At 39.9% G+C, this 27,214-nt stretch overlaps 1 protein-coding gene across 2 annotated transcripts; it reads left to right on the forward strand.

The window, feature by feature from the left end:
* Positions 1-3,310: 3,310 nt before the first annotated feature.
* Positions 3,311-27,214, forward strand: CIMAP3 (ciliary microtubule associated protein 3). 2 transcript variants are annotated; one of them, XM_012751674.3, is made up of 6 exons: positions 3,311-3,420; positions 14,527-14,669; positions 15,836-15,934; positions 16,925-17,055; positions 18,528-18,645; positions 26,978-27,214. In XM_012751674.3, the coding sequence occupies exons 1-6, from the start codon at positions 3,315-3,317 to the stop codon at positions 27,044-27,046; spliced, it is 666 nt and encodes a 221-aa protein (XP_012607128.2). In that variant the 5' UTR covers positions 3,311-3,314; the 3' UTR covers positions 27,047-27,214. The 2 variants fall into 2 exon arrangements, with proteins under 2 accessions (XP_012607128.2, XP_012607129.1); XM_012751675.3 differs by lacking the exon at positions 3,311-3,420 and adding an exon at positions 14,199-14,278.

The following is a 27,214-nucleotide window of genomic DNA, read 5'->3' on the forward strand; positions in this document are numbered from 1 at the left end:
AGCTGCTGAGCTGGTACACATCATCCCCTCCTCTGGCTTGGCTGTGACAGGAGTCAACATCCAACCCAAGAGGGCCAATCAGATCGTCACCCCTCAGAATTTGCAACTGACAAAAAGAAATTGCCTGTCAGTCTCTGAGAGTGTCTAGGTCTGTAATATGTGAGCTCAGGAGCTGTAGTGAGAGATCGAGGAGAAGGAAAAGTTGCTCTGGGGCAGAGCAACAGAGGAAAGCCAGGATGCGAGGTAGAGAGAGAGAGCACTTACCAATAGATGGCTTTGATTATAGCTCCTTCCTGAGGCCAGATGCATTTCTGCCTGCCTTTGCGTTCTCTGAAACATCCCTATGATAAATATATAATAAATTCCCTATATAATGAATTCTTCTTTGCTGCTTATGCTGGCTCAAGTTTGTTTCTTTTACTTGCAAATAAGAAAGCCTAACTCAGCCAGGCATGGTGGCTCACGCCTGTAATCCTAGCACTCTGGGAGGCCGAGGCGGGCGGATTGCTCAAGGTCAGGAGTTCGAAACCAACCTGAGCAAGAGTGAGACCCCATCTCTACTATAATTGACCAACTAATATATATAGAAAAAATCAGCCAGGCATGGTGGCACATGGCTGTAGTCCCAGCTACTCGGGAGGCTGAGGCAGGAAGATTGCTTGAGCCCAGGAATTTGAGGTTGCTGTGAGCTAGGCTGATGCCATGGCACTCACTGTAGCCTGGGCAACAAAGTGAGACTCTGTCAAGAAAGAAAGAAAGAAGGAAAAAGAGAGAGAGAGAGAGAGAGAGAAAGGAAAGAAAGAAAGAAAGAAAGAAAGAAAGAAATAAAGAAAGAAAGAAAGAAAGAAAGAAAGAAAGAAAGAAAGAAAGAAAGAAAGAAAGAAAGAAAGAAAGAAAGAAAGAAAGAAAGAAAGAAAGAAAGAAAGAAAGAAAGACTAATATAATAAGAATATAATGGCTCAGGTTTTTTTCTGGCATGCTCAGTATGTGTCAAACTTTTCTGAGTGTTTTACACATATTTTGTTATTTAGCTTTCCCAGAAACCTTATAAGATAGATAACATTAACTCCAGGAACCTGAAGCACAGAGGAATTAGTTAACCTGCCCGTTGTCACACAGCTAGTTAGTTGCAGAGCCAGATCCAAAGCCAGACAGGCGACCCCAGAACTCACAGTCGCATCTGCTATTAATATGTTTTTTGGCCTCCCTTGACACAGACCACGGTGTTCTCGTGGGAGATGACAGCACTGTGACAGTGACGAGGTACACCTAGCTCTCCGGGTAACGTCATTCATTCATGAACTCACTACACTTACTATTATGTGCCAGGTGATGTTCTCGCTACTGAAAACATGGTGGTAAATAAGACAAAGACTCCACTCCCATGGGGATTACATTTTGCTGGTGGAAGTGTTAGATAGTAAATCAGCCAATGAGGAAATGAGGAAAGTGAAAATGGTGATTGAAAGTGGCCAGGGAGGGACGACTTCAGTTTGGGTAGTCCAGGAAGGCCTCTCTGGGGAGGTCCCATATGAGGTGGGCCTTGACAGTCAAAAAGAGCCAGGTGTTTTGAGATCTGGGAAAAGTGCATTTCAAGCAGAGGGTAGAGCAAGTGCAAAGTTCTTCAGGTGGAGATGAGCGTGGCACGTTAGATACACGAAGGTCAGTGGCCATGAGGTGGGGGCGGGGGGGGGCAGAAACAGGTAGGGTTCAGATCATACAAGGTGTCGAAACATGCTTAGAAGTTTGGGTTTTGTTGTAAGTGAGCCCGGAAGCCACTGGAAGGTGATGGCAGAGACAGGGTGGTGGTCACAGGATCTACATTCAACATTGATGAGTTGGGGACAGAAGAGCAGTAAAAAATAAAATATGGACAATAGCACTCTTGGTGACTGTAGCTAATAAATTGACTCTTGAGCACTTACATGACATGCATTAGAGATAGAAGACCTAGAAGTGGGAGACTTGTGTCCTGAATGAGCAGGCAAAGGCAAAAGTGAGTAAAATTACATATTGTTATGAAGGTCATTACATTTCTACTCAAAGAATGATGAAGTCTGGAGTAAAATAAAGTATAGGAAGTCCTTTTGGAAGGAGTTTTCTATTTAGGTCACTACTAAGGCAAATGGCATCGAGGGAGGACATGAGGATGTGGGGCTCTGGACTGGATGACAAGCGGACATGAAGTCAGCTGTTGGCTTTGAGGAACAGCATCATTAAACAACACAGTGGCCAGTGGCTAGATCACAGTGGTTTTCCATACTAACACCTTTAACATGGCCACTATTTTCCCACAAAGATTAATTCTGCCACCATTTCTAGAATGCAGAAATTACTGCAGCCTAAAAATATAGTGCCCCCTATTTTCCTTTTATTTTTACATAGTAATTATTCACTCAACAAATGTTTACTGTGTGGCTACCATATGCAAGAAGATGGGCATGAACTAGCCCCCATGACCACTTTGACCTCACTACAATCCTCACTCACTCCGTTTCAACTGTGTCACCTCCTTGCTGTTTCTCAACTGTTCCCTGCATGTTACTGCCTTGGGGCCTTTGCAAGAACATGCTTTCCCTAGATTTCCATTTGACTGCTTCCCTCACTTCCATCAAGATTTTCCTGGAAGTCACCTTCTCAGTGAGGATTTTGCTGGCCACTCAACCTAAGATTGAAACCCCCTTTCTCCTCTCCCTACTGTTCTTCCTTTGCTTTTCCTTGACACTCATCACTACCTGACATATCACTCATTTTATGTATTTACCTTTTTTATTGTCTACTTCCTCCACTAGAAGTAACCTCCAAGAGGATAAGGATTTCTGTTCCCTGCTATATCCTCACTGTCTAGAACAGAGCCTGGCATTTTATGAGAGTTTAATTGGGAGCTTTTGAATTTAGATGAATGAGGGCATGAAGTGAGATAGGAATTAACAAATTGAGCATTCCAAGTACTGGACAAGGTACTTTATACAAGTTATCTCCTATGTGGGGAATATTATCCCCAAGATACAGGGTGACAAAATTGAGGCCTTGTGAGGATAAATAACTTTCCCAGGATCACGTAGTTGGTAATCAGTAGAGCTAATTCTCACAATTAGGTCTTTCTGGCTCCTTTTATGCCACAATGCTTCCTTGCCAAAAGCAATGTCACAATGACTTAAAAGAGGGACTTCCAGAGCGGGGCTGTTGCTTAGCAGCCAGTCTTAGCTACACCCTTCATATTCTTGGTTAAAGTCCACAGATGAGGGTGGTGAATCATGGAGATAATATACGAGAAATCCAAGTTCACTGCAAGTCCCTCTCAGGGACGGATCATGGTCAAAGCTTCGCAGAAATCCTTCAAGTCCTTGCCATATGACCTGCCTGGGAACAAAAGCTCACAGTGGATCAACAAGCAATACCTTTGGGACTTTGATCAAGGTAATTATGTTCTTGGACTCTAGCACATGTATGAAGATGTATCCTTTCAGTGTTAGAGTCTAACTGGAAAGAAGTGGGATGTGCACAGGATTCCATAAGGGCCCAGATCCTAGGTGAGGGCATGGGGAGCTAGCTGCAGCCCTGCAGCCCTGCATCCCTGGGCATGGAGGTGGTAGACTGGAAGTGCACTAACATTTGTTAAATGCCAACTGTAGGTTAGTCACTCACTGTGCAGGATTTGTGCCTGTGTTAGCTCCCAAATTCTCGTGGCAGCCCTAGGAGGAAAGAAATGATTAGTGCCATTTTATAGATATACCAAGGCTTAGGTAGTTTAAGTAGTTTCCATAAGGTTATGTAACTATTAAATGGCATACAGCCCTTATTGAAAGCCAATTCTGAGGGACTTTAAAGACTTTGTTCATTCCTCTACCCAGATGAGAGAGGTTGGCTGTAAGAAAGTCTAGAAAGTAGGATTTAGAAAGTCTATTTCCTTCCCCTCTGTCTCTCTTCTCCAGAGTTGAGATCCAGGAGGATTTCTATTCTCTGGATCAAGGGTTCTCAACCCTATTCAGACCCCAAACCTGCTTTGAGTAACAGATTATAACACCCTATGTGTTATTCTAAAATTAAAATTAATTCATGGATAATATAACCTACCACATATAATTTTACAAACAACTCAATATAGTGCCATAACTGTAAGGTAAAGGAGAAAAAAATAATTATTAATAAAATAATATGGATGTCAGTATATAAATGTTCAGATATAACTACTTTAGAGACAAGGGAGCACTTAAGGTTTTTGTACCATATGTTGTATAATGAATAAGTCTAGAATTATGAGAAGGCTAAAAGTCATTTCATACAATCAATTTAGGAAAGTTAAAGGACAGAATTATAAGTGGATACCACAATAAAAACTAGTATTAGGAAAACTAAAAACACTCCAGATTTACTGTTTTCTGATAGTAAATAGCTTTAGTGGAAATAGGGATAATACCTAGGAATATTACAAACCACTGAAGTACAAAAAGGGAGGGATACGAATATGTTATTCTTGAAAAGTGAGTGAACAATAGCAATGAGCTTCTCCAGGGTTGTCATATTTTTTTAAAATAAACTAATTGGTCTATAATACATACCAAAAAGGATCCAGATTTAATAAAACATGCGAATTTCCTGGTGTAAGCAGAGCCCTGTTCAAGGAACAGGACATCACTCTCCCACTAAAAACCCTCCTCATATCCCCCCGCTACTCCCCCCACACTCCTCTATCAAGGGTCTCCCTACCCTGAATTCTAACCATAAATTAGTTTGGCCTATTATTAAATTTTATATAAATTGATTCAGTGTGTAAATGATCATGACTGAATTATTTTATTCGACATCATTAATCTGTATTATTGAATGTATATGATTGTACATGATTTTGTCCATTTTTTTGCTGCATAGTACTTCTTTGTATGAATATTCCACAATTTATTTTCCATTCTATTGTTAATGGACATTTTTGTTTCAAATTTGGGGCTATTACGGAAAATAATGCTTTTAACATTCTTGTACATGTCTTTCAGTGCACAACTGTGTGCATTCCTACTGAGTAAATACCAAGAAGTAGAAATTATTAGGTCATAAAAACATCTGTTCAGCTTTATGAAAGACTGCTAGACAGTGTTCCAAAGTTAAGGTATCTATTTACACTTCCACCAAAACAGTAGTCAATAGTTCCAGTTGCTTCATATTCTTACCAGCATGAGGTGTTAATCTGACTTCATAACTTTAGCCATTTCTCAGGTATCTCATTGTGGTTTTAATTTGCACTTCCTTTATGACTACTGAAGTAGAGCACTTTTTATAATTTTACTGGCCACTTGGATGTTCTTTTTTTGTGGGGTGCCCATTCAAGTCTTTTACTCATTTTTTTGCTAGACTGTTTTCTCTTACTGATCTGTAATGGTGCTTCATATATTCTAGACTAGCATTGTCTAATGAAAATACAGTGTGAGCAAGATGTATAATTTTTTTTAATTTTCAAGTAACCACATTAAAAAAGAGTAAAAAGAAATATGTGAAGTTAATTTTAATATGCTTTATTTAATCCAATATATCCCAAATATTATCAATTTCAACACATAATCAATATAAAATTTATTAACGAGAAATTTGTATTCTTGTTTTCATTCTAAGTCTTTAAAATCTGGTGTATATTTTGTGTTTATACACATCTCTGTTTGGACTAGCCACATTTCAAGTGCTCAATAGCTGCATATGTGTAAGGGCTACTGTATTGGACAGCACAAGTCCAGATGTTTTATCACTTATATCTTCTCTCATACCTTGACTTACTTTATCATTCTCTTAATGGTGTATCTTTTCAAATTATTATTTTGAAACACTCTCAAACCCATTAAAAAAGAGTACAAAGAATTCCTTTATCCTCTTCACCCAAACTCCTCAATTGTTAAATGTTACTTTTCTCTCTTGCACATGTTTGCACTCTCTCTCTCTCTCTCTCCCCACTTTTCTTACATCATGCCCCATCCTCAAAAAAAACTTCACTGTAACTCTCCCAAAGATACACTCCTATATTACAACCACACAACCTACCAATCTGAAAATCAGCATTGATACAACACTACTACTAACATTAAATCCACATACTCAATTCAAATTTTGTCAGCTGTCCCAAGAACATATTTTCCTATCTTACCCAGGATCCTATCCAGGAATTCGTGATGCATTCAATTATCATGCCTCATCAATATCCATCAATTCAGAATAATTCCTCATCCTTTGTCTCTCATATCCTTGATAGTCTTAAAAAACACAGGCCTTTTATTATGTAGGAGGACCCTCAACCTGAGTTCATTTCAGATTGTGGTGGCTGGCTAAGCAAGTCCAAAATCCACAGGGCAGGCAATCAGAAAGGGAAAATCATGGGCAAGCTGAGCCCCATGGGCTGAAGCTGTTATCCACAGGTAGAATTTCTTCTCCTCTCTCCTCCTCTCTCTCCTCAGCACTGCCTTTTTAAAGCCTTTCAACTGATTAAATCGTGCCCATCCAGATTAGCCAACATAATCTCCTTTATTTAAAGTCAACTGATTAGGGACTTTATTTATTTACATCTCCAAAATGCCTTCACAGTAAAACCTAGACAAGTGTTTGATTAGATAACTGGGAACTGCAGCCTAGCTAAATTGATTATCAAAAGTTATCACAGGAAATGTCTCTATATTACACCAACATCCTGATCCTCATGAATCCCTACTCATCAGGTTTAGCACCCATTTATAACTTCTTCCCATACCAACTATCACTATGATGGCTGCCAAATGATTACCTATTGCATCATTCTCTCTTCATTTATTAGTTGGCATTATACTATAAGAAGGTGGTTTCCCTTCTTATTAATTTATTTATATCCGTACGGACTTATGTGTTCCCATTTTATTCAGCAGATTGCAATATGGTGACAGTGGGCATTCTTAATTTTAATCTCAGAAGAAAAATGTATATTTGCTATAGGTTTTTATAAATAATATTTATCAGATTAAGAAAGCTATTCCAAACTTGCTAAGAGATTTATTATTTTTCTTTTCTTTTTTTTTTTTTTTTTTGAGACAGAGTCTCACTTTTGTTGCCCAGGCTAGAGTGAATGCCGTGGCGTCAGCCTAACTCACAGCAACCTCAAACTCCTGGGCTCAAGCAATCCTTCTGCCTCAGCCTCCCAAGTAGCTGGGACTACAGGCGTGCACCACCATGCTCGGTTAATTTTTTGTATATATACTTTTAGTTGGTCAATTAATTTCTTTCTATTTTTTTTTTTTAGTAGAGACGGGGTCTCGCTCAGGCTGGTTTCGAACTCCCAACCTTGAGCAATCCGCCCGCCTCGGCCTCCCAGAGTGCTAGGATTACAGGTGTGAGCCACCACGCCCGGCAGAGATTTATTATTTAAACCACAAGTAGACATTGAGTGCTATTGCGTTGTTTCCATCTATTGAGATGATCACTTTTTAAAATTCTGTTAATATAATAAATTACATTTATTTTATTTTATTTTATTCACCTGCATTTCTGGGGTGAATCTAACTTTGTCATGAAATGACTGTATTTTGTTTGCTAAATTTTGTTTAGCATTTTTGCATTTATAGTCATAAAGAGAGCCAAGAGTGGTGGCATGTGCCTGCAGTCCCAACTACAATCTGAGGCAGGAGGATTGCTTGAGCCCAGGACAAGACCACCCTGGGCAATATAATCAGACCTTGTCTCTATAAAATGAATTTTTTATTAAAATATTTTTTTACCAAAATTGGTGTGCAATTTTCTTTTATTATAATGTCATTGTCCAGTATTGTCATTATTGTTTTGTTAGTCTTATAGAATAAACTGGGAAACAGTCTCTCTTTTTATGTTATCTTGATTAGCTTGTATAGAATTAGTGTTATTTCCTCTTTAAATATTTGGTAGAACTCTTTTGTGAAGTCATCTGAGTCTGTATTTTTCTTTGTGAAAAGGTTTTAAATTATGAATTCTATTTCTTTATTAGAATAATTTTGAAGTTATACTTTTTTAGAAATGTATCCATTTCATCTAAATCTTCAAACTTATTGAATAAAATATTTTATGATTTCCATTTAATGTCAATTTTTTTTTTTTTTTTGAGACAGAGTCTCGCATTGTTGTCCAGGCTAGAGTGAGTGCCGTGGCGTCAGCCTAGCTCACAGCAACCTCAAACTCCTGGGCTCGAGCGATCCTTCTGCCTCAGCCTCCCGAGTAGCTGGGACTACAGGCATGTGCCACCATGCCCGGCTAATTTTTTTTTTATATATATATATCAGTTGGCCAATTAATTTCTTTCTATTTATAGTAGAGACGGGGTCTCACTCTTGCTCAGGCTGGTTTTGAACTCCTGACCTTGAGCAATCCACCCGCCTCGGCCTCCCAGAGTAATGTCAATTTTTAATGTCTGTACAACTTGTCATAATCTCCCCCTTTTCCTTTCACATATTGGCAGTTTGTGTCTTCTCTCATTCTTTTTCCTAAACACTATTATTAGGGATTTATCAATTCTATTTGTATTCTTGAAGAACCAACTTTTGATTTTGATGATTTTCTCCATTATATATTTACACTCTTTTTCATAAATATTTATACTTGCTTTTCTTATTAACTTCCTTTTACTTCCTTTAGGTTTAATTTAATATTCTTTTTCTAATTTCTTGAGATGGGCACCTTAAGATTTTTTTTACAGCTTTTTCTGTTTTCTAATATATGCATTTAATTCTATGATTTTCCATCTAGTCATTGTTTTGGCTTCCACAGACAACTTTATACACATCCTATTTTCTTTATGATTCAATTAAAATACCTTCTCATTTTCTTATCTTTCTATTGTTGGCTTTCTTACTGGTTTCTTTATTTTCACTATGGTTAAAGAATATACTCTGCAGCTCAGATTTCAATCCTTTGAAATCTGTCACGTCTTTATGATGCAGCACATGGTCAGTTTTTGTAAATGTTTCATATGACTCTAAAATAATATGTATTCTGCAGTTAGTGATGCAGTGTTCTCTCTATATCAATTTAGTCAAATTTGATAGTAGCATTGATCAAATCTTCCACATGCTTACTGATATTTTTGGCCTGCTTGTACTATCAATTACCAAGTGTGATGTATTAAAACCTTCCATTATGAATGTAGAATGATGTCATTCTCATTTTATTCCATCAATTTTTGGTTTATATATTCTAAGCCTATGTTGTTAGATAGATGTATATACATTTAGAAATGCTGTAGGTTTTAGAGGTAGTAACTTTTATTTATCTTTTTTATCATTAGTGATGATTCTTGCTTTATTCAGTCTGATATTAGTATGCATAAATTCACTTTTTCTTTTTGTTAATCTTCATATGGAATTTGTATTCCATCCTTTTACTGTTATTTCTTTCAATGCTTGAAGATACTGTTCCATTGCCTCCTGGCTTCTATTGTTTCTGTCAAAAAGTCAGTCATCATTCTTATTGTTGCTTCTTTGAAAGTAAAATACCTTTTGTATCTGGCTGCTTTCAAGATTTTCTCTTTGTTTTTGTTTTTCATCAGTTTTACTATGAAATGACCAAGTGCAGTTTGCTTTTCATTTGTCTTGCTTGAGATTGTGGTATTTCTTTAACCTCTGGTTCAATATTTTTCATCAGTTCTGAAATATTCTGTGCCATTGTCTCTTCAACTTTTGCATCTCCCACATTCTCTTTCTCCACCTTTAGTGGAACTCTAAATACAGCTGTGTCAGTCTTTTTTTCATTGTTTCTCATCTCTTCTTACATTTTTTATGCATTTTCTATCCTTTTGTTTCTTCAAGCTTCAGTCTGATACTTTCTTCTGATTCATTTTTCTCTCCATTCATTCTTTTTTCCAACTTTTCTAATCTGCTATTAAATCCATGCAATGAGTTCTTATTTTCAGTGATGGCGCTTTTTATTTCTATAATTTTTATTTGATCCTTTTTTGTTGCTTCCAAAATTTTCCATCCTGTCATTGACTTTCTTTTCTTTTCTTTCCTTTTTAAATTATTATTATTATTATTATTTTGGAGACAGAGTCTCACTCTGCCATCCCCAGGTAGAGTGCAGTGGTATCATCATAGCTCACAGCAACCTCAAACTCCTGGGCTCAAGCAATCCTCATGCTGCCTCAACCTTCCAAGTAGCTGTAACATCAGGCGCCCACCACCACACCCAGCTAATGTTTTCTATTTTTGGTAGAGATGGGGTCTCACTCTTGCTCAGGCTGGTCTTGAACTCCTGACCTCAAGTGATCCTCCCACTTTGGCCTCTAAGAGTGCTAGGATTATAGGCATGAACCACCATGTCTGGCTAATTTCTTAAATATAATAATCAGCTTATCCTCTGTGTTGAAATGATTCATTATTATTTAATTTAATAAATTTTAAAATGAGACAAATCCATTTAAAACATTATGCCAGGCCGGGCGCGGTGGCTCACGCCTGTAATCCTAGCTCTCTGGGAGGCCGAGGCGGGCGGATTGCTCGAGGTCAGGAGTTCAAAACCAGCCTGAGCAAGAGCGAGACCCCGTCTCTACTATAAATAGAAAGAAACTAATTGGCCAACTGATATATATAGAAAAAATTAGCCGGGCATGGTGGCGCATGCCTGTAGTCCCAGCTACTCGGGAGGCTGAGACAGAAGGATCGCTCGAGCCCAGGAGTTTGAGGTTGCTGTGAGCTAGGCTGACGCCACGGCACTCACTCTAGCCTGGGCAACAAATCGAGACTCTGTCTCAAAAAAAAAGAATAAATAAAAAAATAAAAAAATAAATAAAACATTATGCCAAAACTTGAATCTACTTATCCTCATTCAATTAGACTACTGCAGCAGAGCAAGTAATTCCCTGGAATAATAATAATTATTATTATAATGGACTCAGAGACAGTCAAATGAGGAAAGTAGATAAATGCCTCATATAGTTATAGAAGATAGTCTCCACAAACATCTAGCATTCTCTTAATATTATAACTGTGGTTATAAATGTACATGACAGAAACTGCTAAACTCTTTACTTAAAGGCTTCATCTAAAGTAGCCACAATATAAATTTTGTCTAAGCATTCCTTGGTATTAGTAGGCACCTGCATAGGTTCCTTTGTGCATAGTCATCATTCAAACATTGGATCCTTGACATTCCTTAGAGCTATCTGAAATTCTGCATTAGCTTCTCAATTTTACCATTACACCATTGGTTATACAGGGGATATACATGGCATATAGATAGTCCATCTTTGTATTATGTTCAAACTGGCTTGAATGAATAGTTGATAAATTTCACATCAATCCAGGTGGGCCCAGTTATACTGGTTATGTCAGTAATATGAACAGGAGATTAATAGGGAATTTCTCTTTCCTTGAGTACACTGGGATCTTTATTGACTGTTTTTATGGTCTAATCTCTTTATTTTAGCTTCTTACCTCAGAAGCCAAGCATTTGCTTTATGTTCAAATATTTCTCTGCTTTCTTTTGATTCCCTACATTCACCTCGCAGTCCTGTTGCTTTTTCCAAAATCTCACGCCAAGTATAGTTATTTTAAAGGCTACGTTTGATGCCTCCAATCTCTGAATTCCTTTGGCCTATTTCTACTTTTTTTTATAAGTGGTAGTTTTATAGTAAATGCCAAACATTTTGCATGAAAAAAATCATAAAAATTAGTTGAGTGTCTGGGTGATATCTTCAGTGAAGATGTACTTTTGTTTCTTGCACGCAGTAAGGATAGGTCTAGGTCAGTTTAATGCTATTGGGGACTGAGTTGATGCAAAATAGGACTTCAGGGTTTCTTGAGAACTGGTCTATTTCCTATTTATCTTTATTCCTAGAGTTTATCTGAAGTCTCAACTAAAATCCCAGGGTATTTGCCAGTCTCCTCTTCTCCATGGCCAGCCTAAATCTCATTCCTCAGGTCTCAGAGACTGTCCAAAGCTCTAGTCAAATCTTCTGCTTCTCAGATAGCTTTTTATTTACCAAATGTTCAAAGGCAACAGCAGTACCAATTATTGAACCCACCACTTTGGTCTTCTCTCTGGGATTGGTCCTGTCTGTTTTTTCTTCCTTCATATATCTTTGATATCTTCAAATATATATATATTTTATCGATTTAGTCCAGCTTTTTACCTGTAAGCTCAAGAATTAGTCTGAAGCAAACCAGTCTACCAATGTAGGAATGGATTGCCATATTTTCAAAGTACTTTCTGAGACATGTTTGGTGTCACCAATAATGTAAACATTATTTTCAAAAAACACTGTGGTTACCTACAAATATTAATAGTACCTAAAATATTAATGAATGTAAAAATCATCAAATCAAAACCAATACACTCATGCACTGCATAATGACATCCTGATCAATAACAGATCATTGGTGGCTCCATAAGTTCATATGGTGGTTTATCATATGGTGATAAGATCATAAGATCATATGGTGGCAGATCAAATGGTGGCTCCATAAGATTATAATGGAGCTGCCCTATACAGATACAGCATTTTTTATCTTTTATATCATATTTTTACTGTACATTTTATATGCTTAGATATGTTTAGATGCACAAATACTTAACATTGTGCTATAGTTAGCTTCAGTATTCAGTACAGTAACATGTTATACAGGTTAACAGCCTAAGAGCAATAGGCTATATACCACAAGCCTAGGTGTGTAGTAGGCACTACCATCTAGGTTTGTAAAAGTGCACTCTTGAGGAGCACAGAATGATGAAATCGCCTTGTGATGCATTTCTCAGAACATATGCCCATCATTAAGTGATGCATGATTCTACACCTTTACGTTGCATTTACCATCAGCATTATGGCAATTGTGAGTAGACAGAATGCTTGGAGTAAATTACACAATAATTTTGAGACCCTACTTTTATTCCATTTAAGCTTGGCTCCTCATAACAACCTTCTGGGTTGTTATTACTGGGCTTTCTGAATTATTTCTTATAAAGTTTTTTATCAATGTTAATATATATAAGTAGTACTAATTATTTTTGTAGAATCCAGCAGGGCATGTAAATGTTATGTGGGACAAGGGACAATTTATTGTGTGACTAGACAATGTGCTGCAGGATGTCTAGCCTCCCTGGCTTGCTGACCAGGAGCAACACCCCAGGCATTTTTAATAAGTGAAAATGCTTCCAAAATACCCTCTGGACTCAGTATCACCTTTTATTTTTGGAAAAACCTGCATTAGACTTATAAAATCATCCCTGAAGACAGTGCTAGCCCAGGATATGTGTGGAGCCCAGATCATCATCCATAAGGGGCCAAAAGGTAGTATGGACCAGTCGTGCTTATGTTCTCTTACCGCTCCGTTACCACGACGACTAATCTAGTGAAAATAAGTTAGTGTTAACAATAAGGACAAAAGTTAAAAAGTCAACACATACCCTGACTTTTTTTTCTTGGGTTATTATCTTCAGTGCTAATAACCTCTTGTATTGTCACCCACCAAGGCACATGCACCGAACTGTTCTAATCCTGTCATCTCAATCCTCTCAACAACTCTATAAAGAAGAATTATTATCCCCAATTTGTTTTTTTTTTTCTGTCCTGTTTTACAAGCCAAATTTACATAGAAATTTAAGTGACTTCCCAAGATTTTTAAAACTGTTAAGCACCTCTGTACTCAAGAGGAACTCAAGGCCTCAGGCCTCCAGACCTTTTAAAGTCCTCGTGCCCAGCTGTAGGCGTAGAAGGGGGTTATGCAAACTTATTGGAAGGGCTTGAGGAAATGGGAAAATGGGTGTTAGAAGGGCTTAATATGGAACTAGCAGTTAGCTCAACTCCGCCTCCCACTGCCCAGCTCTAGGCGCTGTCCAGAAAGCCCACTCCCATACCCATCATTGCAGCGACTGCATTCTTCTGCTTCCCTGATCCTAGTTGCCCGGACTTCGGGGGCACTCTGAACCCCACTGTCCCTCCCTCTACAGCAGCGCATTCCTCGTGACCAAGTTTCCAGAGCTCTTTGCCACTCCCTCACCCATAGGCCCCACGAGGCCACAGGTCCAGCAAGCCCTTTACCTTCAGCCCAGCAGCCGAGATCACTACCCACTGGGCTCCGGCTCCCAGGTGCTGGCGCCCTCCGGGATGGTGGCGCCCTCCGGGATGGTGGCGCCCTCCGGGATGGTGGCGCCCTCCGGGATGGTGGCTCCCCCACTGGCAGCGCAAACGCATTCCCGGCCCCTCCTCTACCAGAGCTCTGCCGCTCGGGCTGGGCCGAGAGCCTTCGTTCCCTTGGCAACGCAGTACACAAGTGCTAGCCTCGGCTGGGCGCGATGTGTTTCCTCAAATTGGGTGAGGAGGGCTGGGAAGGAGTCCAGAGTAGAGGTTCGGGGAAGCGTTGGGGGGCTGGGAAAGATGATGCAGGAGGAAGTACAGTCCGCCCCTCTCCACCGAGCTCCTTCAGCCTGGGTTTTGTAAGTGCACGGTCTGGCCCTGTCCTCTGCTCCTCCTCCCCTCCTAACCCTCTTCTCCCTCAGCATGCTCACACAGACCAGGATGATTTCCCTCACATGGAGTTTCTCCTCTTTCTTGATCTTTAGGTGCGGCGAATAAGTCCTCCTTTGGAACACGTCAACACAGGAAGCTCTTTCCTCTCTACCATCCCCCAAACTTGTTTGGGAACAAGTTTCTCCCTATTAGGGGATCGCCCCATATAGGGCCTGGATGTTACGTACCAGAAGATGTGAGTATTCACTTCCCCTTAGCTAGGTCTCAGTTTTAAGGCTGTTGAAGGATAGCCAAATTTTGTGGAAGAAAAACTATAGGAGATTTGTGATCTTCACAGTCTGAACAGGAGAAAGTGCTCTGGTCTCCTGCAACCAACTGTTCCAGCCAATGCCAGAGATTGAAGGACCATTGCTCCCCACCCCCGCGCACCCAGTCTAAATGCAAGCCTCAGCTTCATGCAGTCCCTGCTCCTTCCTCGCCTCCTCAGGCCTGTGAGCCAATGCCAGTGTGGACGTTAAGGCCCTTGGCCCACTGGAGATTAGCTGAAAATCCATGAGGCAGATTAACAGGAGAAATGGCATACAAATTTATTTAACATGTGTACATGAAAGCCTTCAGAATGAAAACCCAAAGATAGAGAAGACATTGTCCATTTTTATGCTTGTATTGAACAAAGTATGGACAACCATGTAGCAATATGATTGGACTAGAAGTGTATGCTCTAGTGTTAATAGACTGTAGAAACGCAGGAAGGACTGTCTAGGTTCTTTTTGGTCTCTCAGAGCATGCATTCCTTCCTTCTAGGTATAAGGCAGGACTCTCTCTAAGATGAGGGTCTCAATGACCTACCGTCAAAGTAGGCCAGGTAATTTCTTTACGGCCAGTTTTTCCGAGAACATTTTTGGGTTTTATGGCTGGCTTTCAGGAAAAGGGGTTCTGGTTTCTATGACCCACCTTGAAGAAGAAGAATTCTAGTTTCTGTGGCCAGCCTAGGGGGACAATGGGACTGAGAGACAGGAGGACAGGAGAAAGTCAGAGAAAAACTTTTGTTTCTGAGGCCTTCATTTTGGGGCACTGTTTTCTGAGCCCCAATACTAATTACCCTCCCATTAGTCCAAACCTCAGGCTGACAGTTGCCTTAGAGCTTGTTCAGCTGTTTAGGCTCAGAAGACTAGATTAATTAGAATACATAGAAATGTCATTTATTTTACCTATTCAGCCACATCCCTTTTCAGGGTTACCTGTGTTACTTATGGTCTTCACCTGTAAGGAGTTAAGACAAAAAAGAGCAAACTCTCACAGAGAAGGTTCAGATGGAAACATTCTAAGTTCACTACATTTTGATGGCCCTAATGTTATCTATGTGTTGTTTTTTCATTGTTTTTTATACACCACCCAAAGAGGAATGACTTGGCATACAACTTATCTAAGATCCCGACCAGTGTAAAAGGATATACTTTAGGAGCCAGAACAGCCGTGAGGTTTAAGCCAACCAACAAGGTAATGTGCTAGGATTTTAGTGTGGTCCATGTTGCTGCAATGTGTTTGCATTGGGGTTAAAAGGGCAGGGAACGGAGGGGTGAACTAAAAGAATATACCCTGAAATTTAAGAAGGGTAGGCATTTAGGAGTGTCCCAAGGAGAGTGGAAAAAAATTCACTGAAGAAATAGTCCCAAGACAGGGACTAGTGCTGAGATGCACGAGGTTAAAATACTGGAAGCTATGTTTACATACATTGTAGTATCTTAGTTTAAAAAGCAAATTCCGGCCGGGCGTGGTGGTTCAGGCCTGTTATCCTAGCACTCTGGGAGGCCGAGGCAGGCAGATCGCTCAAGGTCAGGAGTTTGAAACCAGCCTGAGCAAGAGCGAGACCCCGTCTCTACTATAAATAGAAAGAAATTAATTGGCCAACTAATATATATAGAAAAAATTAGCCGGGCATGGTGGTGCATGCCTGTAGTCCCAGCTACTCGGGAGGCTGAGGCAGCAGGATTGCTTGAGCCCAGGAGTTTGAGGTTACTGTGAGCTAGGCTGATGCCACAGCACTCACTCTAGCCTGGGCAACAGAGTGAGAGTCTGTCTAAAAAAAAAAAATTCCAACTTTTCTACCCTTTTGTGTGATTGGATTTCAAGTCTAAAGTCTTTACTATAAGATCCTAATTTTCTTATGGACATTTTCCTGACATTTAAACTCAAGAAGTAGTGATACCACCTCTCAAAATCTGAGTTGAGTGGTAAGAGTAGTGACTGGGACAAGTTGCCTTGGTTCTAGGTTTATCTCTGCATTCTATTCATTATGTATATCCTTAGGTAGCTGCACGACACCCATATCTTGGTTTTCTACCTACCCTCAGCCTATTTTTATAGCTTGAGGTGGCTGAGCTTTAGCTGATTTACAAACAGGAAGAGGATAATTTTGTTTTTTCTACCAGGAAGACTTTATGTGCATATATATCACCCTCTAACATATTGATCTTTTCTTGGAAACAGGATGTGACACTTTACCCAGGCATGTACCAGAAAGTAAGGCTTCAGGAGGAAAAACATAAACAAAGTTTTGCTCCATTTAATGCTCTGGTGCCTCGATTTAGGAGCTACTCAAAAGACACTTATTGTCCTGGGTATGTTTCGTCTTTTCTGGTGCACTTCAACAAAAAGCAATAGAAGGGGGAAAAGTACATAATAGGAAAAGAAGTACATAAAGAAGAGATTACATCTAAATTATCCCAATTAAATAAGAAAACACTCACCTTTAAAAATTTAACCTATTGCCTCCCAGATCTGTGGCATTGTAGAATTGTAGAATCATATTAATTCAATAAATATTTATTAATGTGCCAGGTAGTTTTGTACCAGAGATTTTGCAGTAAACCCATTACACAAGGCTTCTGATATCTTGGAGCTTACATTCCTGGGCACAGACAGATGAGAAGCAAATTAAAAAATAAAAAAAAATCAATAGTAATAAGGAGAGTGACCATATAATTTATTATTCAAATTGCACCACTTCTGAGAGTGAAAGGGGGCCTTTTAAGAATTATATCAGGACAGTAGCCGTAAGCTAAAACTATCACAGGCAAACCAGTTGACCTGGTGATATGCTACAAAGAAAATAAACAAAGATGACTATATGATAGGGAGTGATGGGCTAGACTACTTTAGCAAGGGTTGAGGAAATGACGTTTGATCTGAGATCTGAATGGTAAGACCGAGCCAGCCCTATGAAGATCTAGGAACAGAGAATTCCAGTCAAAAGGAACAGCAAATGCAAAGACTGCAAATTGGGAAGGAATTTGGTATGAGGGAAAAAGAAGTTTAGCATGGCTAGAGTGTAGTGAACAAGGGGGGAATGAGAACAGAAAAGGAGGGTGGGCTGAAGTATACAGGATTTGCAGGTTAGGGGGATTATTCTCAGTGTTTCAGGAAGCTGTTTAGAATGTATGGAATTGTAGGGCAAAGAGTCAAGGCCTTTCTTTTATGGATGAGAAATCCAAGGATCAGAGAGTGAATGTAACTTTCTTGAGCTTGCATTGAGGAAATGGAAGCGTTGAGTCTTGCCCCTAAGTCAAATCTAAGTGTTACTTCTCCACAGCAAAGAATCTGTACGAAAACACAAAGTGTTATGAGCAAACACAATTTTAAAATAATACCATTGTCAAGAAAATTTAACTGGTTCTCTTTTGCTGTGCCTACATTGTAAATAGATTATTGCTGCACTTTTATCACCAACTTCAAACTGTGGGCAGTGCTAATTCATCACTGTTGTAAATGTCTTTCATCACCCACCGCTTTTGGGGTCTTCTGCTCTCTCAGCTGAGGATACTGATTCGCAGAAATATCTTTTAAACTACAGTTGATCTTTACCCTAGCTGGATATCAAGATTGGCCATCTTTAACACTAACATCTAATTAGAAATACATTAACAGGCAAAGGAACCCCATGTTCCCCATGTTTGCCAGACATTAAAAAGATAATCAAGTCTGTTGCCTTTTTCCCAGGGGTTATGCCTAGTTCAAGGATGGCTATGGTACTGAGGGAGTTTGTGAATAGTCACTAACTCATTAAAAATGATGTTTGTATTTTTATTTCTAGTCCTGGCACATACAACCCAGAGATGAAGCCACATCCCAAAGTTGCTTGGCCAATGAGATTTGGGTCTCCTGACTGGGCTCAAGTTCCATGTATACAGAAAAGAACCTTTAAAACTGAGGTAATACCATTGGACTTCTGTAGAGGACTCTTATCTGTTACTTTCACATATATGAGGAGTTCTTAACCAGGAGGCTTGGAATGACTCTTAGGAAGTCCTTGGTTCTGAAATTATATGCACAATTTTGTATGTATCTAAATATGAGGATATTTTTGGAGAGCTACACAATTTCATTAGATTTTTATTTATTTTTTATTTTATTGATGCATGGTCTCACACTGTCACTCAGGCTAGAGTGCAGTGGCATCATCATAGCTCACTATAACCTCAAACTGCTGGGCTCAAGTAATCCTCCTGCCTCAGCCTCCTGAGTAGCTGGGACTACAGGCACGCACTACTATGCCCGGCTAATTTTTTTAGTTTTTGTAGAGAGGAGGTCTCACTCTGTTGCTCAAGCTGGTCTCAAACTCCTGGCCTCAAGCCATCCTCTCACCTTGGGCTCCTAAAGTGCTGGGATTACAGGCATGAGCCACCATGTCCAGCCTCATTAAATTTTTTAAGGTGTGTATGACTAAACAAAAGTCACATTTTTTTATTTGATCCTCAAATAATCTGTTGTGGTAGATACAGGAGAAATATCCCTATATGAGAGAGGAAGACACTCATAGAAATATCCCTATATGAGAGAGGAGACTCAGATGGAGGAAGTGATTTGTGCAGGTTGCGCAACTGGAATCTAGATCTTGAGTCCTAAGCCAGTGCCCTCTCCCTCACATCACTTGAGTATTAGATCACTAGAGAGTTGTAGAGCATTCTGGTTAAAAGCATGGATTCTGGGGACAAAACTGCCTAGGTTCAAATACCAGCCCCAGTATTTACTTGCGATGTGATCTTGGGCAAGTTCCTTAATTTTTCTAAGTCTTAGTTTTCTTATCTGTGAAATGGGTAAAATAATGGAATCAATCTGATAAGGTTATAAACATTGATATAATATGTAAAATCATTTAATACAGCACCTGATAGCATAATAAATGCTCAAACCATGTTTGTTACCATAATTCCAGAGGTGCCTTTTATTTTCCCTGGTGGAACTTTGGATTAATTCCACAAATATTTATTAAATGCCTAATGTATTAACATCATTGTGTTAGGGCCTATGGGACGGGTATATACAACCACAATGAGCAAGAAGTGCAACATTTGGGGGATGGACATGCTTGAAGCTCTTCCTCGAGGGGGGAGGGGAGGCATGGGCAATATAAGTAACCTTAACACTTGTACCCCCATAATACGCTAAAAAAAAAAAAAAGAAAGAAATGAAAGACCAAAAAAATTTTTTAAATTTTAAAAAATAAAAAAAAAAAAGAATTAAACATATAATCCTTATCTTCAAGAAGGCTACCAATTACTTGGAAATTTGCCAAGTGGCAAGTTATTCTTAGCATGATATATACCATAGTAAGTTGATAAAGGGTAGATGGACATACAAATGTTGAGAGATTCACTAAGGCTAGATTACTGTGGGGTTGGGGTTCACGTATCTGTAATGTACAGTTCTCTTTTGCACAGCTGGGCAGACCAGAGGCAGAGGGTTCTCATTAGAATATATATTTTTTTAATTTTATTTTTTTTATCTCAAATTCTGTGGGTACAAATATTATTAGGGTTACATATCTTGGCCCTGGACCCCCTCCCCACCCCGCTATGCCAGAGCTTCAAGCGTGTCCAGTCTCCAAGTGGTGCGCCCTGCACCCACCATGAAAGTGGGTACCCTTCCCATTCTCCCCCCTTCCACCTGTTCACCTCCCATTAATAAATTTTTTTTAGACATTTTGTTTACAGTGTGTTTCTTTGCCTCTCCCTAAAAAGGGATGGAGGTAATCCTTTCCCCCTACAATGCTCATTACATCCTTAAGATGTGGGTCTCCCCCCGCCAAATCTATGTTGAACACTACAATTATTTTAGCACCATAGTTTTAGTCTGTCAGTACCAATTTGATGGCGAGTAGATGTGTAGCCCATTTTCCAGGTCTTGTGTCGTCTCGCTTTGTATTACAGGCTTAAGCTTAATCCCAGATAGCATAAACAATGCTAGTTCACTATCGTTTCTTAGGATTGAGTAATATTCCATTGTGAGTATATACTACATTTTAGTTATCCATTCATGAATTGACGGGCACTTAGGTAGTTTCCATGACCGTGCAATAGTGAATTGTGCTGCCATAAACATTTGGGTGCAGATGTCTTTATAATAGAGTGACTTATGTTCTTTTGGATAGATGCCCAACAATGCTATTTCAGGGTTGAATGGTATTTCTATATCTAGTTGTTTGAGATATCTCCAAATTCTTTTCCACAAAGGTTGCACTAATTTGCAGTCCCACCAGCAGTGTAAGAGTGTTCCTGTCTCTCCGCATCCTCACCAGCATTTGTTGTTTTGGGATTTCTTGATACAGGCCATTCTCACTGGGGTTAGGTGGTATCTCATTGTGGTTTTGATTTGCATTTCTCTAATGATTAGAGATGTTGAACTTTTTTTATATGTTTGCAGGCCATTATTCTGTCTTCTTTGGAGAAGTTTCTGTTCATTTCCATTGCCCATTTCTTGATGGGGTTGTTTGATTTTTTCTTGTTTATTCTTCTAAATTCTAGATAGATTCTTGTTATTAGACCTTTATCGGAAGTGTAGAGACCGGATATTTTCTCCCATTCTGTGGGTCGTCTATTTGCTCTAATAATTGTTTCCTTGGCAGTGCAGAAACTTTTTAATTTGATCAGATCCCATTTGTTTATTTTTGCTGTGGTGGTGATTGCCTTGGGGGTCTTCCTCATAAATTCTTTGCCTAGACCAATATCTGATAGGGTTTTCTCAACATCTTCTTCTAGGATTCTGAAAGTTTCATGTCTTAGGTTTAGGTCTGTTATCCATCTTAAGTGAATTTTTGTGAGGGGAGAGAGGTTGGGGTCCTGATTTGCTCTTCTGCATATTGCTAACCAGTTTTCCCAGCACCATTTATTGAAGAGAGAATCTTTTCCCCACAGTATATTTTTGTCTGCTTTATCAAAGATTAGGTTACCATATACAGATGGTTTGATCTCTGGAATCTCAGATCTATTCCAGATATCGATGTTTCTGTTCTTGTGCCAGTCCCAGGCAGATTTTACTATTATTGCCTTATAGTACAGCTTGAAGTCAGGAAGACTGATCCCTCCCAGTTTGTTCTTTTTACTTAAGATTGCTTTGGCTATGCATGGTTTTCTCTGGTTCCATACAAAGCAAAGGATTATTTTTTCTAGATCTGTAAAGAATGCTGGTGGTATTTTGATGGGAATTCCATTGATTCTGTAGATCACCTTAGGTAATATTGACATTTTAACAATATTGATTCTTTCTAACCATGAGAATGGTAGATTTTTCCATCTGTTTAAATCATCTGCAATTTGTTTTTTTAGTGTTTCATAGTTCTCCTTATATAAATCTTTCGTATATATCATTAGATATACTCCTAGATATTTAATTTTCTTTGGAGCTATAGTAAAGAGTATTGCATTTTTGATTTGAGTTTCTGCTTGATGGTTTTTGGCATATATGAATGATTCTGATTTGTGTATATTGATCTTATACCCTGAAACTTTACCAAATTCATTTATCAGATCTAGGAGTCTCTTGGATGAGTCCATGGGGTTTTCTAGATATAATATCATATCATCGGCAAAGAGTGAGAGTTTAATCTCATATGACCCAACTTGGATGCCCTTAATACCCTTCTCATGCCTGATTGCTATAGCTAAGACTTCGAGCACTATGTTGAATAGGAGGGGGGAAAGTGGGCATCCTTGTCTAGTTCTGGTTTGATGGGGGAATGATTTCAATTTTTCCACATTTAGAATGATGTTAGCCATTGGTTTGTCATAAATGGATTTGATAAATTTAAGGTATGGGCCGTCTATGCCTATTTTGTTAAGGGTTTTTATCATAAAGTTATGTTGGACTTTATCAAATGCTTTTTCTGCATCTATTGACAGAATCATATGGTCTTTGTCCTTGACTTTATTTATAAAGTGGATTGCATTTATAGACTTGCCTATGTTGAACCAGCCTTGCATGCCAGGAATAAACCCCACTTGGTCATGGTGAATTATTTTTTGATGTGCTGCTGAATTCTATTTTCTAAAATTTTGTTTAGGATTTTTGCATCTATATTCATGAGGGATATTGGTCTGTAATTATCTTTTCTGTTGCATCCTTTCCCGGCTTTGGTATCAAGGTGATATGGGCTTTGTAGAATGAGTTAGGAAGAATACCATCCTTCTCAATGGTGTGGAATAGTTTCTGTAGTATAGGTATGAGTTCATCATTGAATGTTTGGTAGAACTCTGGGGTGTAGCCATCTGGCCCGGGACTTCTCCGTTTTTGGAGGTTTTCAATAACTGCTTCAATTTCTGAGCTTGTGATTGGTCTGTTCAGGAACTCATTTTCCTCCTGGGTGAACTTAGGGAGGTTGTGTGATTCCAGAAATCTGTCCATTTCATCTTCATTCTGTAGTTTTGGGGCATATAGATTTCTATAGTAGTCAAACATAATGTTTTGTATTGCTGTGGAGTCTGTTGTGATCTCTCCTTTTTCATTTCTTATTGAGGTTATTAGAGTCCTTTCCCTTTGAGTTCTTGTCAGCCTAGCCAGAGGGCTGTCAATTTTGTTGATCTTTTCGAAAAACCAGCTTCTGGTTTTGTTGATCTTCCATATAATTCTCTTATTCTCCATTTTATTTAGTTGAGCTTTGATCTTAGATATTTCTCTTCTTCTGCTAGGATTGGAATTGGTTTCCTCTTCTTTTTCCAATTCCTTGAGTTTATTCATTAGGTTGTCGGTGTCTAATCTTTCTGTTTTTTTTATGTGAGCATTTATTGCTATTAGTTTTCCTCTCAGATATGCTTTTGCTGTATCCCAAAGGTTTTGGTAAGATGTGGCTCCATTGTCGTTTTGTTTGAAGAAATTCTCAATTTCCCTCTGAATTTCTTCCTTGACCCAATAATTTTTCAACAGTAGGTTGTTTAGTTTCCATGACTTAGTAATGTGGTGTGTATTTCTGTTAGAGTTGAACTCAAATTTATACCACTATGGTCAGAGAAAATGCAAGGTATTATTTTTATTTTCTTGAATTTTTTGAGATCTGCTTTGCGGCCTAGTATGTGATCAATTTTTGAGAAGGATCCGTGGGCTGCTGAGAAGAATGTAAATTCAACTTTATTTGGGTGAAATGTTCTGTATAGATCTGTCAGACCTTTTTGTTCAATAGCTTTGTTTAGGTCCCTTATTTCTTTACTTAATTTCTGTTTGGAGGATCTATCCAGTTCATTTAGTGGTGTATTGAAGTCCCCTGCTACTATGGCAGTATTGTTTAGGGTGGTATTTAGCTCAGACAAGGTTTGCTTTATGTAATTGGGTGCTCCTGCATTGGGATCATAAATATTAAGAATTGTTAGGTCTTCTTGTTGGATCTTCCCTTTCACCATTATGAAGTGGCCTTCTTTATCCTTTTTAACTTTTGTTAATTTAAAACTAATGTTGTCTGCGAATAAGATAGCAACACCTGCTTTCTTTTGACTTCCGTTTGCTTGGATGATAGTTTTCCATCCCTTGATCTTCAGCCGGGAGGCATCTTTATGGTTTAGGTGTGTTTCCTGTAGACAGCAAATACTAGGCTTGTGGAATTTATCTACTCTGCCAGCCTATGTCTCTTCAGAGGACAGTTTAAACCATTTATGTTTATTGAGAGGATTGAAATTGGAGGAAGATTTCTGTTCATATTAATGGGTGACGTCCTATTGCTTTGACATAGAGCTTGAGTCATCATGAAGTTCGAGATCTAGACTTTAACTCTTTGAAGATTTCATTTTGAGGAGTGTCTATTGCCCTGTTCACTGTGGAAGGCAGGTCTGAGAATTTCCTGTAGTGCTGTCTGGTCTTTGCATATTCCTTCAGCGATTGCTTGTCTGAGAAGGATTTTATTTCACCCTCATAGAAAAAACTTAATTTCACCAGATAAAGAATTCTAGGTTGGGCTTTGTTCTGTTTTAGAAGATTAAGCATAGGCAGCCACTCCCTCCTGGCTTGTAAGGTTTCAGATGAGAAGTCTGCAGTCATTCTGATAGGCTTTTCTTTGTGGGTTATTTGTTGTTTACGTCTTGCTGTACGGAGGATTGCTTCTTTCACATTTACTTTGATCAGCTTAATAACCACATGACGAGGCAATTGCCGATTCACATTGTGTCTCCCAGAAGTTCTGTGTGCTTCTTGAATTTGAATATCCAGATTTCTAGGTAGGCCCGGCATATTTTCCTCCAGTATGCCATACAATAAGTTTTCCAACCCTTGTGAATGTTCCTCTTCCCCTTCTGGAATGCCAATCATTCTGAGATTCGACTTTTTAACATAATCCCATACTTTCTGTAAGCTTTGATCTTGTCTTTTGTTTCTGTGCACCCTTTTTTCCTCTGATTTGTTTAGCATGTAGGTATAATCTTCAAGCTCTGAGATTCTTTCCTTAGCATGATCTATCCTGTTTTTGAGGCTTTCCACTGTGTTATGGAGTTCCTTGAATGTTTCCTTCATTGCTAGAATTTCTGCTTTGTTTCTCCTAATTACTTCTATATCTTTGGAGAATTTTTCATTCATTTCCTGGATTGTTCCTGTGGTTTTTCTATGTTGGGATTCTATTTTCTCTTCGATTCTGTTGAGCTTTCTAACAATCCATATTTGGAATTCTTCTGTTGGTTTAATCATATCATGTAAGTTGGTGTCAGTTGGCGGAGAATGAGTATTTTCTTTTGGAGGTGACTTTTCTCTCTGATCTTTCATGGTTCCTGATGTTTTTCGCTGGTTCTTCCTCATCCGGATACTTTGTTGAGGACCAGAGGTGCTAGAAGTCAATTATAAGCTGTGTACTTGGGTTCTAAAGGAATGATCCTTGGAAGACCTGGGGAGGATGTGTTCTGGTCATGTATCGTATCTCCCAAGGGTTCTTTGAGTCCTCAGTAATAGCAGTCTCCTTCACTTCTCTGCCTTGCTATGACAGGCTCTACTCTCTGAGCACAGAACACCAACCACTGAGTGTAGCAAGATACCACTCAGGTTCAAACTTGTGAGATAGCTGCTGAACAAAGCACCACTCTCAACTTTCCACCCTTATAAATTCAGCTTTCAAGGCCACCTGCCAGGTTAGGGCAGAGGGGTAGACTTAGTTTACTACCAGGGCAGCCCTCCACAGCATTTTAATGCTAAGGAGTGGCTCAGTGGAGCTGGGAAGCAGCTGCTGGGTTTGGACCCTCTCCCACTTGCTTCTGCTTCAGCAGAGCACTGGGAGCTCAGCAAGTTGCCTTCTCTGGAGGCCCAAACAGATCAGCCAGTTTAGGGTAGAAGAGGTGCCAGAGAAATGCTTGAGCGCTGTCCCCCACAGCGTCTCCAAGCTTCGGGGCAGTGTGGTGCTAGGAAGTGGCCACAGGTTTGGACCCTTTCTTCTCCCGCTACTGGTTCAGTGGGGTTCTGGCGGTTCAGAGAGGTGCCTTTTCCAGCTGCTCTAAGAGTCTGTCTGGTTTAGGGTAGTAGGGATGCCTGGCAAACTCCTCCAGCATGGTCCTCCACAGCTTCTCCAAGCCATGGGGGTACGGTAGCGGGGCAGTGTAGCGGGCACAGAGCTGGGCCCTTCTCCCTACCCACTACCACTTCAGCGACACTGTGGCCTCGATAGACAGTCCTCTCCTGAGGCAGGAATAGTTCAGCTGGTTTGGGGCAGTGGGAAAGCAAGGAGAACGTCTCCCGCATGGCTCTGCATGGAGTCTCAAAGCCACGGGGGCAGCACGGCAGGGCTAAGGAGCAGGTGCTGGGTTCAGACCCTTCCTGTACTCCCCACTGCTTCAGTGGGGCGCTGTGTAGAATTCAAAATGCCGCCTGCTCTAGACTCCCCGCCAAACCTCTCGTCTGCCCACGTTGCCATCCCCCATCAACTTCAGGCAGTTCCCTGTCTGCGTGGGCGTGGGGACCAGTGGGGAAGAGATCGTCTCCCTGTGTGGGGGAGAAGGGATGCCTCCTCCAGCCAGCCCGTGGGGCGGCAGACACGCGGGCGCGCTCCCTCCCCACTATAGTTCTGACTGCCCGGATTTTGTGGAAGAATTTCGGTTCACCTTTAATTGTTGTCCACGATTTCCGTATCCCGATGTCTCTTTGCAGTCCTGCGAATGTGCTCCAGAGTAGGTGCAGATGGCCTGCGTGTGGTCGTCCATCCTCTTCACCCCTCACCTTGAGAGCCGAGAGTCAAGAGGTCAGCCCTATTCCTCCATATTTTTCAAGCCTCATTAGAATATTGATCTCGACAATATTCTTTCATTGCAGCTGTCTACAGACAAAGACTTCAGAAAGCATCGGAACCGTGTGGCCTACCTAAGCCTGTTTTACAACTGAGCAGCAGTGACTACCTTCATGTGCTCCTCTTGAAAACAGAGTCTCCAGGATTGAGGGCGAAGCTGCTCTTCTCCTTCTGTATTGCTGTGCTGTCTTGTCTGCCAGCATGGGGCCCAGGGTGGGGCCGGGCTAGTAACTACTGTGTGAAAGCATAAAGAGTAGTACAGA

This window comes from Microcebus murinus, chromosome 2, assembly GCF_040939455.1.
Source record: "Microcebus murinus isolate Inina chromosome 2, M.murinus_Inina_mat1.0, whole genome shotgun sequence".
Classification (NCBI taxonomy): domain Eukaryota; kingdom Metazoa; phylum Chordata; class Mammalia; order Primates; family Cheirogaleidae; genus Microcebus; species Microcebus murinus.